At 44.9% G+C, this 17,959-nt stretch overlaps 1 protein-coding gene across 1 annotated transcript in view; it reads left to right on the plus strand.

The window, feature by feature from the left end:
- The first annotated feature begins 9,129 nt into the window (after positions 1-9,129).
- The window catches only part of ESAM (endothelial cell adhesion molecule), a 62,200-nt gene continuing 53,370 nt past the window's right edge, over positions 9,130-17,959 (plus strand). The window contains exon 1 of the mRNA XM_063435431.1: positions 9,130-9,194. Coding sequence (XP_063291501.1) covers positions 9,137-9,194 — 58 coding nt within the window. The 5' untranslated portion in view covers positions 9,130-9,136. The remainder of the gene's footprint in view (positions 9,195-17,959) is intronic.

Consider the following 17,959-nt stretch of genomic DNA (forward strand, 5'->3'; position numbering starts at 1 on the left):
CATTTCCCTGCCCTTTGCCGCTGTGTTGAAATTCTGTGATCGGCTACCCATGGCCAGCATGTAGGAGTGGAATCGGCTCCCCTTTTGGATGCCACACAGGAGAGCTTCAAGGCTTGCTAATTTCTCTGTGATACAGGCCCCAGACCTCCTCCTCCGCTTGGGTTAGTTCGAGGCAAGAAAGAAAGGCATCTATCGATGCAGTGGAGTTGGTAGAGCTCCGAATGGGCCTTGAATATGAGGATTTTTGGTGAGTTTTGAGCAAATTTGTGAGAGCTGTGAAATATGGCGGCTGCTCAGGTCGGTTAGCAAGCTCCTCCCCAAAGTGAATTTAGATTTTAAGACCAAAACAGTCAAACTTCAAACAGAATAGACTTGGGGAATTTTTCTACATTGGATATTTTGGGCTCAAGTGTTACATTTCTGGCATTTCTTACTTTAGTGAATAACTCTGCAAGTCTGGGGTTGTGCCATTCTGGCATTAGCCCTTTACGCTATATAGCGGCCCACTGATAATACTGAGAAAGGCTTATATATAATGCTTTGAGTGTCGGAGGGATGTGAAAAGCGGTCACACTAAGGGTTAATGCTGGTTCACAGGAAGAGCAGTGTGCGCTGTTTAATGTATTAATCCTGTATGTTCTGAACCCGGGAGCTGACTAGTTATTTAATGTGGAATATTATGTATAAATTAGTGAGGCAGGCAGAAGCGTCTTTTTTCAAGGAGACGTCCTTAAAATCTTCCTCAGAGGCAGCGCCAGCGCAGAGGTCCTCGGTTTTCCTTCCAGGCCTCTGGCTGCCATCATGCTTGACTGCACCCCAAACCTAATGAGCCGGTAGCCAGGATGGGGAGGGGGCGAGGGGCACAGAAATTGTCACAGGATTGCGATTTAAATAGCTAGAAATCTGTGTTTTACCGGAGCGCTCTCTCTCTCTGTTAGGAGTCACTCAGACCTACATCATCCTAATAACCTGTTCAATGTGTCAGTGGGACGCCGAATTATACCGACACTCGAGATTTATTCAACAAACACTGAATTTGAAATGGCTAACATAGCCAAGCTGTGAGTGTCACTGAGTGAGGAGAATTGGGAGGGGGTGAGGCAGATCTACTAATTTTTCAATTAGTTTTCATAGAGGTCACTATTTAGCGAATAGTCCCCTTTGTTATGAATGTTGTGTTTATTTTTAGCAATAATGGTATGGAAGCATCTTATTTGTGAATAATGCAAAATGTGCATGGAGACTCTTCATTTTACTCTACAGTGTAGAGCACTGGCTTAAATAAAAATGTAAACCTTTTCAGACCAATCATAATGACATTTAGACCAATCTGGGGTGACATTCAGACCAATCTTGTGTGGCGTTCAGACCGATCAGGGGTGACTTCCAGACCAATCAGCGATGACATTTAGACAGATCGGAGGTGACTTTGGGTGACGTGACCAGGGGTCATGATGGAGGTGACGCCCCACATATAGAGTGAACACATTTACTGACAATCAGTTTTACAGCAGGCACGAATTCGAATCCTGGACCTGGTTCGTTTCCCGGGATCACCTAGTAATGTCTGTCTGCTCCTATCTTATGGTGACTGACACAAGCTCTGATTTTACCGGCCCACATCCCGCTGATAGCGTGTACGGTGTGTACAACGTATATCATCAGGACTGGCAGCAATCGTAGCCGTGGCAGACTGGTGTGCAGGCGCTCTTTGCTCTAGGTAGAAATTCCCATCATTGGTTTGGATGTCAAACATCACGTTCTGCAGGACCAGAAAAATGGAAATCCATGAAAAACCTGCACCATTGCCGAGGAGACAATCTTTATTAATTCAACCACATGTGACGTTTCGCTGGATCACATGACGACCATACATGTATCCATTGCCACCTGCGTAACCTGGGACCGGCACTGGAGCACACTGCCCTGGGTGCCCTTCTGGTTGCTGACCCTAAATTCTCCTAGGAACGTCTCCATAATCCCTCACAAACTGGGAATTCAATGAACGGACAATAGAATTGCTTTAGGACAGATTTTCTGAACTGAACAAATCTCCAACCCAAACATTTTTAGTTTGTTTTTTTTAGTCTAAACTGCAATTCCTTCATCAAATCTCCCAATTGCTGGTTTGGTGGATAGACCCCCTGGGTGACAGTACTGGTCTCATTATTCTCTACCTCTGGCGTGGGGCAGCCCAACATTTCAATATCCGTCACTATCCTGAAATTCAAATCAAGGAGGTCAGAAAACATCTTCGCCGGATTTAATATGTCATGAAAAAATACTACAGATTATTACTAAAATAATACTACGTATGGTGAAAGAATACTACAGATCATTAATAAAATAATTCTACAATTTATTAATAAAGTAACATTATGTATCGGGAAAAAGAAATACAAATCATTAAAGGACCACTCTAGTGCCAGGAAAACATACTCGTTTTCCTGGCACTATAGTGCCCTGAGGGTGCCCCCACCCTCAGGGACCCCCTCCCGCTGGGCTCTGGGGGGAGGAAGGGGTTAAACTTACCTCTTTCTCCAGCGCCGGGCGGGGAGCTTTCCTCCTCCTCTCCTTCTTCCTTGCGACGTCATCGGCTGAATGCGCATGCGCGGCAGGAGCCGCGCTCGCATTCAGCCGGTCGCATAGGAAAGCATTTACAATGCTTTCCTATGGACGCTTGCCTGCTCTCACTGTGATTTTCACAGTGAGAAGCACGCAAGCGCCTCTAGCGGCTGTCAATGAGACAGCCACTAGAGGCTCTAGATGATGGATTAACCCTCAGTATAAACATAGCAGTTTCTCTGAAACTGCTATGTTTATAAAGAAAAAAGGGTTAATCCTAGCTGGACCAGGCACCCAGACCACCTCATTAAGCTGAAGTGGTCTGGGTGCCTAGAGTGGTCCTTTAATAAATAATACCATTGATCATTAATACATTGTGTAGGCTTTACTCTGCCTAAAATAGCCGCAAATCACCAAACTGCATTCACATTTCACGTTCGTGTTTTGTGTATTTTATTACGAATTGTGTTCATTTTCAGTAAGAGACATATTAATAAACTCTGTGTTCTGGACTATTAGATGATTTGATATTTATGTCCGGTAATTGCTTCTTTGTTTTCGCCCTTTATTTAGGGAAGCCTTGGTTTCCGCTGTTTGAAGTTCTGAGACGCTGGAGGAAGTTCTGAGACGCTGAGATAAGGCGTCTATGAGTGGACACAAGTAGATCCCCAAGGGGACGAAACTACGTCCTTTCCCATGAATGTGAGTTCATTTCCTGTGTTTCTTTTCTTTCGCCCTGAAATAAAACCAGTTTTACTGACGGTGGAGTGGCAGCTACAATGCCCAACTCTTATTACACGTATTATATTCCCTCAAGAAATGGCTGTTATCTGAGCGACGCAACAGGACAAGTAGGAAATGCAAAACCTACCCTGGGATATCACTACATAGAGTGTGCACTCCATTCTATCACCATCCTGCCTGAAATATACCACTTTATAATCATCCTGCCTAAAATATACACTTTATTATCATCCTGTTCTGAGATATACACTTTATTATCATCCTGATGGAAATATACCACTTTATTTCACCCCAAAATATACCAATTTATTTCACCCCAAAATATACCATTTTATTATCATCCTACGCCAATATATACCACTTTCTTATCATCCTGCCCCAGGACACTGCATTGGGATATTGCGTTGGACAAACCGTGTACCCCGATTTATCTATTGCTTTCCGATGGAATTGGGATTTTACTAATGTTTCGTCAACATGTTTGACACATGAAGCCCATGTACAGCTATCTTCACCATTGGCACATAGCTGACCACCATGGAAACAATAGATTCGCAAGAATAGAGGAGAAGCTCCTCGTTTCGAACTTTGTCTTACTTCACGCTCAGTGACACTTTGTAACTCTATAAATCTTTTTATTGGTTCCAGTTTCAGAGGGTGTACCCTGTACGACACTCGCCTATCCACCTCCGACACAACATATTCTCGATCTTGTTTTAGAGATTAAAGTCCATAGGGAAGGAGAGGAGCCGGCCAAACGCAAACATGTCACAGAGATCATAAACTGGATTTTCAGCCATTTGTGATGAGTTAACATACGGAATGCAAGCGGCTGAATTCATATTTCATAGAAAATTAAAATTTTGTCGGTTAAGGTACAGGTGTGTCAGTTTGACAAATTCACTTAGAATTCATAGCTATTCACACATTACTACTTTAGTGATTAACTCTATAGAGTAAAACCCCAAATCATAGCTAATGGAAATCTAAATGGCAAAATTTAGGCCGGGAGGGGGCAAATGAGACACATGGAGGACTGGAGGAGCTAATGAGACACATGGGGCCAATGAGACACATGGAGGGTTGGGTGGGGCTAATGGGACACATGAGGGGGGATTGAGGGGGCTAATGAGACACATGGAGGGCTGGGAGGGGGGCTATATAGACACATGGAGGGCTGAGAGGTGGCTATAGGGACAGATGGAGTGACTGGGGAGCTAAGACGGAGGTCTGAGGGGATAATGAGACAAGATGGAGGGCTGGGGGTGATGGATTGAGAAACATGGATGGATGGGGGCTAATGAGACACATGGAAGACTGGAGAGGGTGGAATGAGATATATGGAGGGTTGGGTGGGGGTAATGAGACACATGGAAAGCTGGGAAAGAGGCTATAGGGACACATGGGGGGCTATTGAGACATATGGAGGGCTGGGGGTCTAATAAGACGCACAGAGGGGCTAATAAGAAACATGGAGGGTCTGAGGGAGCTCATGAGACACATGGAGGGCTGGGGTAATGAAACACATGGATGGTTGGGGGGATGGATTGAGAAGCATGGAGGGGTGTGGGGTTAATGATACACATGTAAGGCTGGAGGGAGTGGAATGAGACACATGGAGGGCTGGGGGGTAATGAGACACATGGAAGACTGGAGAGGGTGGAATGAGACACATAGAGGGCCGGGGGGGGGGGGGGGGGTAATGAGACACATGGAGGGGCTGGGGAGTAAAAAAAAAAGAGAGGCTGGGGATAAAAAAGACACGGAGGGGTGTGGGGTGAAAGAGACAGAGTGACTGGGAAAGGGGAACAGTAGACACACGGAGGAGCTGAGGAAGACAAACAAGAGACACACAGAGGGGTTGGGGAAGGGGATAATGAGACACACAGAAGAGCTGTGAGGAAAAACACACAGAGGTGCTGGGGCCTGGGAAATAGACACACAGAAGAGCTGGGGAAGGGGAGAAAGAGACAACGGGGCTTGGGGGAGAAAGACACAAACAAAATGCATCTTCACTTGTGTCTCCTGCTCTCCCTGTAACTCAGTCAACCATTGAGAGAAAGAAGTCGTATTAAAGGGACTATGGTCACCAGAACTACTACAGTTTAATGTAGTGGTTATGGTATCTATAACCTTTTTCCTGTAGGCTAAGCATTGTAAATGCTTCCTATTTAGAGAAAAAGTAGTGTTTACATTGCTGCCTAGGCACATCTCTAGTGACAGTCTGTGACAGCGTGCAGCACCTATGTTGAGCGTCTCCACACTCTGCATGGAGGTGCTGAATGCTCCCCGTAGAGATGCATTGATGAGTAGAGGCTGATTTTTTTCTACTTTTCAATATGTGTAGTTCAAACATGTCAAACTTGCGGCCCACGGGCCTCATGCAGCCCACAATAAATATCTTTGCGGCCCAGCGAGCCGCGAGTTTGACATGCTTACTGTTGAGCTCTGCTATCCCCACATTGTAGGTGCCTACTTTAAAATGTACCTGGCCGGGTGGAGAGGACGCTTGGGGCATCAAGGGAACTCAGTCTGTTCTTCCTGCTCTTCACTGCTCCTTCGCGCACGCCCTTTGTAGTGACAGAATATGACGTAATTCCTGCCCGACATCACTAAACTGCGCGCGTGAGAGAGCAGGAAGGGAGATCTCCAAAGAGAAGAACCCCACTGGATCCCAAAGGTAGGAAGCAATAAATAAAATGATTTGTGAGTGTGTGCAAGAATGTGTAAATGTGTCTGTCTGTCAGTGTGTGTCTGTCTGTCAGTGAGTGAGTGTGTGTGTGTTGCTATGCCCGCGGCTAGACAGTGGAGGACCTGGAGGTGCACGGAGGCACGCAACGCCACGTCACATTCAGACATGACGTCAACGTGATCCACCTTCACGGTGCTGCAAGGAGTAGCGGGAGGATCCACTTTGGCACAGGGTGCGGACAGCGCCATTGGGGGTATACCAGTGGCTGGACTCTGGAGTTGCATACTGGCAGCGGCAATGTGAGTGGAGTCTGCTTATTGCTTAAAGGACCACTATAGTGCTAGGAAAACATACACCATCAGGGACCCCCTCCCGCCGGGCTCTGGGGAGAGGAAAGGGGTTAAAACTTACCTTTCTCCAGCGCCGGGCGGGGAGCTCTCCTCCTCCTCTTCTCCCATTCGGCTGAATGCAAACGCGCGACAATAGCTGCGCGCGCATTCAGCCGGTCTTATAGGAAAGCATTATCAATGCTTTCCTATGGACGCTTGCGTGCTCTCACTGTGATTTTCACAGTGAGAATCACGCAAGCGCCTCTAGCGGCTGTCAGTGAGACAGCCACTAGAGGTTTGGAGGCTGGATTAACCCATTTATAAACATAGCAGTTTCTCTGAAACTGCTATGTTTATTAAAAAAATGGGTTAACCCTAGCTGGACCTGGCACCCATTAAGCTGAAGTGGTCTGGGTGCCTATAGTGGTCCTTTAATATATATATATATATATTTTTTTTTTTTTTAAACAGGGGCTGGGCTTTATTAGAGGGTAGGACTGGGATTTAGTATGGGGGGTGGGGGGCGGGGACTGGGCTTTAGTATAGGGGGTCTGGGATTTAGTATACAGTTTAGTAGAGGGGGGGTTTGGGATTTATATATAGGGGGGGTCTGGGATTTAGTATAGGGGGGCTGGGCTTTATTATAGGGGTGTCTGGGATTTAGTATACAGTTTAGTAGAGGGGTGGTTTGGTATTTAGTATAGGGGGGGTCTGGGATTTAGTATAGAGGGGCGGGGGGACTGGACTTTAGTATAGGGGGGTCTGGGATTTAGTATACAGTTTAGTAGAGGGGGGTTTGGGATTTAGTATAGAGGAGGGAACTGAGGTTTAGAATGGGGGGGGGGGTTGGGCTTTAGTATAGAGGAGGGAACTGGGGTTTAGAATGGGGGGTCTGGGATTTAGTATAGAGGAGGGAACTGGGGTTTAGTAGAGGGGGTCTGGGATTTAGTATAGAGGAGGGAACTGGGGTTTAGAATAGGGGTGGGTCTGGGATTTAGTATAGAGGAGGGAACTGGGGTTTGGTAGAGGGGGGCTGAGGTTTGGTAGAGGAGGGTGCTGGGGTTTAGAAGGGGGATGCTGTTTTTTTTTAATATACTGTACTTTTCAAAATAAACCTACGTTTGTATGAAAATTTAAGTTTTTAGGTTTTTTTTGCGGCCCACATAAACCTGTTTTTTTTGGCCCGTGCTAGCCTTTGAGTTTGACATGCTTGGTATAGAGAAATTGACAAAGTGAAAGATTTTAAAAAAAAAAAAGCGTTTTATTAACAAACACGTGTTTATATTTAGCTGGAATACAACATACCATATTGCCCCCATCCTGTCTATATTGTCCGATCCTCTCTCCATATTGTCCCTCTGTCCATTTTGCCTCCATCTTGTGTCCATATTGGCCCGTCCTGTCCCTAAAGCCCTTCTCTCCATATTGCCCCTCTGTCCCCTTTTGCCCCTCTGTCCCTATTGCCCCTCTCTCCGTATTGCCTCCATCTTCTCTCCGTATTGTCTCTATCCTTTTTTCCTATTGTCTCATCTTCTCTCCATATTGCCCCACCCTCTGTCCTTTTTGCCCAATTTTCTATCCATGGTGCCCCATCCTGTATCCATATTACCTTATCATCAGTCCCTATTGCCCCAAACTCTTTCAATATTGCCCCATCCTCCTCTCCCTATCGCCTTATCCTCTCTCCATATTGCCCCTTTCTCCATATTCTCTCTCCATGTTTCCCATCCTCTGTCCTAGTTACCCTACTCTCCCTATTGCCCCATCCTCTTTCCATATTGCCTCCATCGTCTATCCATATTGCCCCTCTCCCCATATTGCCTCATCCTCTCCGTATTGTACCTCTGTCCCTATTGTCCTCACGCCCTGCCCTTTGCCCCTACCACTCTCCTTTTTGCCCCATCCTCTGCATCTAATGCCCCATTCTCTATCCCTATTACCCAATTCTCTGTCCATATTGCCCCATCCTCTCTCCATTTTGCCCCATTATCTATTCCCCCCATCCTCTCTCCATTTTGCCTTCATCCTCTGTCCCTATTGCCCCATCCTCTCTTAATATTGCCCCCTGTCCATATTGCCCCATCCTCTGTCCCTATTGCCCCATCCTCTCTTCATATTGCCCCTCTGTCCCTATTGCCCCATCCTCTCTTCATATTGCCCCTCTGTCCCTATTGCCCCATCCTCTCTTCATATTGCCCCTCTGTCCCTATTGCCCCATCCTCTCTTCATATTGCCCCCCTGTCCATATTGCCCCATGCTCTCTTCATATTGCCCCCCCTGTCCATATTGCCCCATGCTCTCTCCCTATTGCCCCCGGTTCATGCTGCCACCACTCTCTATACTGCCCCTCTCTGGTTAACCCTTTAAGCTGCCTCCTGCCCCCAGCAGCGCTCTCTCTGCCCCCCATGGAGCAGTTCTCTTCCATTGGGGTCTGCACAGACTCATATCCTTTACTCCCATCACTCCCAGCCTTGCAGAGAGCGGCCAGTGGTGTCCCTGCTCAGCCTGCAGGGTGTGCCTGGAACTGGGGGCGGGCTGGCAGGAGGTAACAAACTGCAGGTGTCCCCTCTCCCCGCCCCCTGCCCCAATTCGGGTCCCATTACAGCAGCTGAGCAGAGAGAGAGAGAACTGACTGAGCATGGACATGGGGCACAGTGTGAGCAGGGGGCACAGGATGGCACTCAGCAGGAGGCACTGGCTGGCAGCGCTGGGCACATTGCAGCTCATCATCAGTAAGTACCAGCAGGGTCTGTGGGGGGGTGCTGTGAGTGTGGGCAGGGGGCACAGTGTGAGCAGGGGGCACAGGATGGCACTCAGCAGGAGGCACTGGCTGGCAGCGCTGGGCACACTGCAGCTCATCATCAGTAAGTACCAGCAAGGTCTGTGGGGGGGGGGGGTGTGTGAGTGTGGGCAGGGGGCACAGTGTGAGCAGGGGGCACAGGATGGCATTTAGCAGGAGGCACTGGCTGGCAGCGCTGGGCACATTGCAGCTCATCATCAGTAAGTACCAGCAGGGTCTGTGGGGGAGTGCTGTGAGTGTGGGCAGGGGGCACAGTGTGGCACTCGGCAGAAGGCACTGGCTGGCAGCGCTGGGCACACTGCAGCTCATCATCAGTAAGTACCAGCAGGGTCTGTGGGGGTGCTGTGAGTGTGGGCAGGTAGGTGCAGTGAGTGTGGGCAGCGGTTGTTGTGAGTGTGGGCAGGGGGTGCAGGCAGGGAGTGCTGTGAGTGTGGGCAGCAGTTGCTGTGCGTGTGGGTAGGGAGTGCTGTGAGAATAGGCAGGGGGTGCTGTGAGTGTGGGCAGGTAGGTGCTGTGAGTGTGGACAGGGGCTGCAGGCAGAGAGTGCTGTGAGTGTGGGCAGCAGTTGCTGTGAGTGTGGGCAGGGGGGTGCTGCGAGTGTGGGCAGGGGGGTGCTGCGAGTGTGGGCAGGGGGTGCTGCGAGTGTGGGCAGCAGTTGCTGTGAGTGTGGGCAGAGGGTGCTGTGAGTGTGGGCAGGTAGGTGCTGTGAGTGTGGGCAGGCAGGTGCTGTGAGTGTGGGCAGGCAGGTGCTGTGAGTGTGGGCAGGGGGTGCTGCGAGTGTGGGCAGCAGTTGCTGTGAGTTTGGGCAGGGGGTGCTGTAAGTGTGGGCAGGTAGGTGCTGTGAGGGTGGGCAGGGGGTGCAGGCAGGGAATGCTGTGAGTGTCAGTCCCTGTGCTCTGTCCATGTTACTCTATGATGGGCTGTGGAGATGGCTGTGGGTGTATAGTAATACTAAGTAGCTCTATTTGTGTGTGTGGGGCTGCAGTTCTGTATAATTTGAGATTTTACTTGTCAAATGTTCATGCATCACTTTACTGAACAATACTTTGTGAGATTAACCCTTCACTGTCTGCTAGCACTACTGGAATCACATTAAAATAAAGTAAACAGGGACATTATGTTTGTTAGAAATGCCCCTGTTAATGCTATAATTTGCCATTATGGGGTATCATGGTCAGATAGGAAATGGCGGAGAAGGTGTAGGTGGTGACAATGCTGGAGATGGTGACAATGACAGAAAGGCAAAGCTTGGTTTAGGATGATATCAGGTGTATGACATGTAATCTGCTCTCACATGGTCTAATTTATGAGGATGTCATATAATGTCTTGATTTATGATGTGTCATGATTTGTTTGTTTTCTGATGTCATGATTTGTTTTCTGATGTCATGATTTGTTATCTGATGTCACAGAGTTCATTTTATGACATCACCTGCTTTGGTTTATAACGTCATGGTTTGTTATGCTTTGCTTTGGTTTGTAATGTCATAGTTTGTTATATGATGTCACATTATTTGTTTTGTGATGTCATGGTTTGTTTTGTGATGTCACCTGCTTTGGTTTATAAAGTCATGGTTTGTCCTATGATGTCACACATTTTTTTAATCTGTATTTACTTAGCAGGGTACTCTGCATTAAACGTATCTGATGTGGCTGATTATGTAGCCGCTTTTAGCAGGATTTTTTGGGTAATATGTAACCCCCGAATAATTCTATACCCCCAAATCCTAACATCACAAACTCATTCAGTGACTGATATTTAACAGGTTTCATTTATTTTCCAAAACGTCTCCCGGTTTTAATGCTATAACTCCAGAATCTTGCAATTTCTCTCCGTGTCCAGGTTCATTAATTTTATTGTTTCCCTAGTGACCTTCCAGAGCGTTTAAAACAATAACTCTCCATTTACTGATCATATATATGTAAATCGCTCCCTGGCGCTCACCCCCAGGATACGGGCACGGCTCATGTCATTTCTGGATTTTCTTTTATTTCAAACTTTTTCAAACTGTATTTTGCATTTTTTGTGCAAATTGAAACGTTTCTTATTTTCACAGCTTGGGATAAAACAGTGTGATTATTGGGCGACCGGGAACATGGTGTTAAATGGTTTACTGAACGGCGGTGGGAGTTATTTCTCCTATTATAAACTTCATTGGGATTCTCACTACAGCGGGAAAGGGCCAAGAATTGCTGTTGTAGATTCCACAGAGCTGGAAATTTTGGGAATTGTTCTCATTGAACGTTTAATGTACAGTTCCTGTTATAATGCCACTTCTCCTCCCAGCGGATATTGAGGAGAACTGACACATTGAATGGATTTTAATAACGATAGATATAAAATTCACAGATATTCCGATTTTAATGTGCGAGAAATCTTCCGTAGTAAGTTTGTGTGCCTGCGTTGCGTAGTGCATTGCCTGAGAAATCACTGACCTTTCCGTTTACAGTCAGAATCCCTAGAACTGGGAGTCACAGAGGGAATTTGAGTAATGACCGGCTTACACTCAATGTTTACAGGAGTCCAGCTCGCTGGGAGAGAGGGAATGGTAGTAGTGTGAGTGTACGCTCGGTAGGACTGTGAGCTGATAAACCTTATTTGAATGATTGAGAGAGGGTTTTACCTGGAAGGTTTTGTGGGCATTATATGTTAACATAACTCGTACAATAGTTCCGATATAAAGTTATACATTTATACAACAATAGCTCTTTAGAATTAGTCACAAAGAGAAAAGTGTTAGAAAGATCTAAAAATAGCTTGTGCTTCCTGGAAAGCTATAGAATGTTCTGTCTAAAATAGAGAAATAACCTGTGTTATTAACTTGGTTCAAAATGCCACCCTAAATGTGCACATTGGTTATAGTACTTTATATCGGTTTATTGCATTCTAACCATACTTGGCAAACCCATTGAGTGTTACATGTTATGATAACCCACCCAACTAATAAATGATAACCCACCTAGCCGGTAGCCAATAACCCACCCAACTAATAAATGATAACCCACCTAGCCGGTAACTGATAACCTACCTAGCCGGTAAGCGATAACCCACCTAGCCAGTAACCGATAACCCACCTAGCCGGTAACCGATAACCCACCTAGCCGGTAACCGATAACCTACCTAGCCGGTAAGCGATAACCCACCTAGCCAGTAACCGATAACCCACCTAGCCGGTAACCGATAACCCACCTAGCCGGTAACCGATAACCTACCTAGCCGTTAAGCGATAACCCACCTAGCCGGTAAGCGATAATCCACCTAGCCGGTAACCGATAACCCACCTAGCCAGTAACCGATAACCCACCTCACTAATAAATGATAACCCACCTAGCCGGTAACTGATAACCCACCTAGCCGGTAACCGATAACCCACCTAGCCGATAACTGATAACCCACCTGGCCTATATTTTAAGTTGTTCTTTAATGAATTATATTTATAAACTAAGATTAGCGTGTGGTTGTTATGGTACTAGATTATAATGGCAGCTAGTAATTCCTTTGACTTTATATAGTGTGGTTTTGTTGTGTGGCTCGATGCAGCAGTTACTGTAACTCAGCCAAATCGTTCTTCACAAATGTCACATCTTGCTCCCGAGAGGATGTTGCTACTTTTGGCCCAAGGGTCATGAGAAATGCATCGGGGGACGTTCCCAAAGCGCACAGCTCTGCTTTCTTAGGACACAGATTGCCTATTTTAGATAAATATTTCATGCGATCTGTCAAAGCTTCACACTGGGTGAACGGGGCAGGTTTAATGCTCAGAACGTATCTGGATTATAGGATATGCACACTTCACACTGTCACACTTTACATTGAGCTATTATCGCACTTATTTGCTGTAATAACCCCACAGTCCTCAATCACTCCATGATTCCTGAAGATTTTGTTATCCCTGTTTAATTTGCTCTGCACTCTTATGTGGTTTAATCATTTTAATCTTACAGAGCATGAGATGAAATCTCTCTCATTCTGTAATTCCCAAATAGCTTTATGTATGCAGAGCTTAATTGTAACGGACCAGTTATATCCCAGCTGACGGATTGTAAGAAAGATATCCAAATTCAGTAAATAACTGAATAATATCTGCTCTTTGTTACCATAGTGTCTGCAGACTGAGAATTATTCTAGTTACTGTATAGACAATACTGTATGTACTAGTTACTGTATAAACCCTTGGTTATTATATGGACTGGTTACTGTATAGACTAGGCATTGTGTAGAATAGTTATTATATGGACTGGTCACTGTATAGACTAGGCATTGTGTAGAATAGTTATTATATGGACTGGTCACTGTATAGACTAGGCATTGTGTAGAACAGTTATTATATGGACTGGTTACTGTGTAGAATAGTTAATATATGGACTGGTCACTGTATAGACTAGGCATTGTGTAGAATAGTTACTTATGGACTGGTCACTGTATAGACTGATCTCTATTTATTAAAGCATACTCATTGTACTGCGTATAGAGGGTTCCACATGCTAGTCATTGTGTAGACTGGTCACTGTGTAGACTAAGCTCTGTTAGATTTGTTCATGTATAGACCTTGTCTTTGTATAAACTAGTTTATAGACTGGTCACTGTATAGACCAGTAGATAATGTACAGTATACATATTGAATAGACTGGACTTTGTATAAACAAATTAGTTATAGATTAATAGCTAATGGAAACCTGCACTCCTGCAGGTAATTGGAATTGTCCCATTACCCTATTACCCCATTGTCCTATTGTTCCATTACCCTATTACCCCATTTCCCTATTGTTCCATTACCCTATTACCCCATTGCCCTACTGTCCCATTACCCTATTACCCCATTGTCCTATTGTTCCATTACCCTATTACCCCATTTCCCTATTGTTCCATTACCCTATTACCCCATTGCCCTATTGTTCCATTACCCTATTACCCCATTGCCCTACTGTTCCATTACCCTATTACCCCATTGCCCTATTGTTCCATTACCCTATTACCCCATTGCCCTATTGTTCCATTACCCTATTACCCCATTGCCCTACTGTTCCATTACCCTATTACCCCATTGCCCTATTGTTCCATTACCCTATTACCCCATTGCCCTATTGTTCCATTACCCTGTTACCCCATTGCCCTACTGTTCCATTACCCTATTACCCCATTGCCCTATTGTTCCATTACCCTATTACCCCATTGCCCTATTGTTCCATTACCCTATTACCCCATTGCCCTACTGTTCCATTACCCTATTACCCCATTGCCCTATTGTTCCATTACCCTATTACCCCATTGCCCTATTGTTCCATTACCCTGTTACCCCATTGCCCTACTGTTCCATTACCCTATTACCCCATTGTCCTATTGTTCCATTACCCTATTACCCCATTGCCCTATTGTTCCATTACCCTATTACCCCATTGTCCTATTGTTCCATTACCCTATTACCCCATTGCCCTACTGTTCCATTACCCTATTACCCCATTGTCCTATTGTTCCATTACCCTATTACCCCATTGCCCTATTGTTCCATTACCCTATTACCCCATTGTCCTATTGTTCCATTACCCTATTACCCCATTGCCCTATTGTTCCATTACCCTATTACCCCATTGCCCTACTGTTCCATTACCCTATTACCCCATTGTCCTATTGTTCCATTACCCTATTACCCCATTGCCCTATTACCTAATTGCCCTATTACCCCATTGCCCTATTACCCCATTGCCCTATTGATTCATTACCCTATTACCCCATTGCCCTATTGTACTATTACCCCATTGCCCTATTGATCCATTAGCCCATTGCCCTATTGTTCCATTACCTATTACCCCATTGCCCTATTGATCCATTACCCTATTACCCCATTGCCCTATTGATCCATTACCCCATTGCCCTATTGATCCATTACCCCATTACCCCATTGCCCTGCTAATATTTTTTACTCTGGTTTTATGTTTTCTTTTAACATCCAGTCTTTCTCCAGATTCTGTAATTGCTTTAATATTATTACTGGTATTTGCCCCAGGCTGAGGTAAGATGCTATTAAAGGTACATTATAATGTCCTAGTCACCATTTAGGTTACCGGGTCCCACTTCCAGGGTTAAAACTGTGATTTTACTTATCATATCTCCCTCGCAGTGCTAGTCGTCTTGGTGAAGCTCCATCATTTGATCAATGATCTCAGCCAATCCAATGCTTTCCTTTAGGAAAGAACTGGGAGGCCAGTGTGTGTCTGCAGGAAAATGGCACGCTGTGCCAATCAGATGGTCTCTCTGATACCATCTGACAGATATAGCAGCGTTTTACTCCATTATCAGTATGACAACCACTAGAGCAGGCTAAACCTGCAATGAAACATTACAATACCTGCAGAATGACAATTTCCACAGCTGTAGAGTTAAAACGGGGGCGAAGACCTGGCCCCCTCACCGCTTTATTGAGATCAATATATCTACAGTGTGCCTTTAATGTACTTCCTATTTCCTAGCCTGAATTACTGGAATTTGCTCCTTATTATATATTGTAATGAACAATGCCACCAGACTTATCTCCTTTTACCCCTCGCCCCTCTGCCAGTTCTTAAATTAGCTTTCTGTACCCTTCCGGGTCCAGTTCAAACTACGGACACTAACATAAAGGAACTCCACAATTCCAGCTCTCGTTACATTTCCAATTTCCAATCTCACCCGTTACCCTGTCCTCATTCTCGCACACCGCTTACCGTCGCCTACAGGGCCGCGCCGTTCCTATAGATTCTATTAGACTTTGTGAAGAAGTTTCTTGAAACTCTTCTCTTTAGGAAAACCTGTCATCAAAGTCCTAGCAGTGGATAGTAACCATAGAAACCAGTGACGCAACACGCACACTCCATTGGTGATTTCTCCACGTTTACAATTCTCACCACTTTTCAGAATCCCCCGGAATTTATATTCTCATTCCCCCACGTCCTCCTAGATTACCGGATTGTTAAAGCTGGGATATGTTTAACTCTTCTCTCTTTTGACACATTATTATGTTTGTTTGTTATATAATACCGGTATGTTGGTGCTCTATAAATCATTGTGAGTTTAATTATTGCTATTGTGCATCACCATTGTAAAAAAATTATGCAATATATTGATATCCTTTACCGCTACGGCAGGAATGGATGGTGAGATTCAGATCCCGTACTGTAAGGCGTGCCATGTTAAACCCGCCATTGATTCAGCGCACCGGCCCTATGGCTACCAGGAAGCGTTCTGAAATCAAGGCTGCTCTCAAGTCTGGTAAGGAGGAGACTATATTTAAAAGAAGAAAAACTACCAGAAGAGGACATAGTTTTAAATTAGAGGGGCAAAGGTTTAAAAATAATATCAGAAAGTATTACTTTACTGAGAGGGTAGTGGATGCATGGAATAGCCTTCCAGCTGAAGTGGTAGAGGTTAACACAGTGAAGGAGTTTAAGCATGCGGGGGATATGCATAAGGCTATCCTAACTATAAGATAAGGCCAGGCACTAATGAGAGTATTTAGAAAATTGGGCAGACTAGATGGGCTGAATGGTTCCTATCTGCCGTCACATTCTGTTTCTCTGGTAACTGTACAAACTCAGTCATGTTCATCCCTAGAAAAAGTAGAATCCAATAAAGCCGTATTATATAATCTCTGTCCCTATGTCTTGGCAGTGGGAGGCTTACATTCAGTCTAACCCACCCTGGTCCTTTCTACACCTTCGTCTGACCTGGAATATCTTTGTCCACACCAGCGTCCGCCTATATTTAGACAGATCTATTTCCATACATTTATTATTCATGGTGTACACGGAATATCCTGCACACAACATTCTGTGTGAGTCTTACAATTAGTCAGAATGCAGACTCTAATAATCTCTAGTTTTTAAAGTTAATTAAATACATTCCATTCTTTTTCTTTCTTTATTGATAATTTTACGGTTTAATAAAATGGCCAATGTTTAAATATCTTTAAATTAACTTTAGTTTGAATAAATGAAATGTACCACATCGGCTGGTTTTTTTGTGTGAATATTGCAGGAATGGTGAATAAAACTGATATTTAAAATCTTACTCGATATCGAGTAGGTATTGTGTCGGTCTTTTTCATGGTCGGCGTGTGAGGATGATGGTTGGGAACCTACCCATGACCTGCCGACACCGTGTTGTACTCTCACCACACGGATGTTAACAAAATCATATAAACATAGCGATATACCGTAACGTTTTCTAGTGATGTAGAAACACATTGCTTTTAGTAGTGTGATGTCAGCACTGGGGTATGATGTCATTACAGAGATAGAACTGGTTGTGTTTCACCTTGTGATCTTAAGATTTCTCTCGTTACCCTGCATGGGACTCCGTAACTTTTATCATTTTGTTTTTATGCAATGGAAGCAATGTATGGTAGCACTGAACAATTGCAAAGACTGAAATGCACGTTAAAATTCATTGTAATATTACATGAAATACACAACAGCCCTCATAAACCTTCACACTAACAGAAAGACAAGGCCTCTGCCTAGTGAGCTCACAATCTACTCCGAAGGTTTGTTTGTAAAAATCCTGTTACCCATTATCCTAGCTTTATCTGTAATTTTAGATTGAAAAATGAATGTAATGTCTTCATAGTGTGTGTCAGATATATGTGTATGGTAAGTAACATGTATGTAGTGTGTCACGTATCTGTGTGTATAGTCTGTCTGTGTATTTTAGTACATGGGTATAGCAGGTTTGGGTGTGTGTTTAGTATATGTTTATAGCCTGTACATGTTTCTTTGTGTGTGTTTTGTACACGGGTGTAGCCTGTATGTGTTTCTATGTGTGTTTAGTACATGGCTATAGTGCGCGCGTGTGTG

This window comes from Pelobates fuscus, chromosome 11, assembly GCF_036172605.1.
Source record: "Pelobates fuscus isolate aPelFus1 chromosome 11, aPelFus1.pri, whole genome shotgun sequence".
In the NCBI taxonomy this organism is placed as follows: Eukaryota; Metazoa; Chordata; class Amphibia; order Anura; family Pelobatidae; genus Pelobates; species Pelobates fuscus.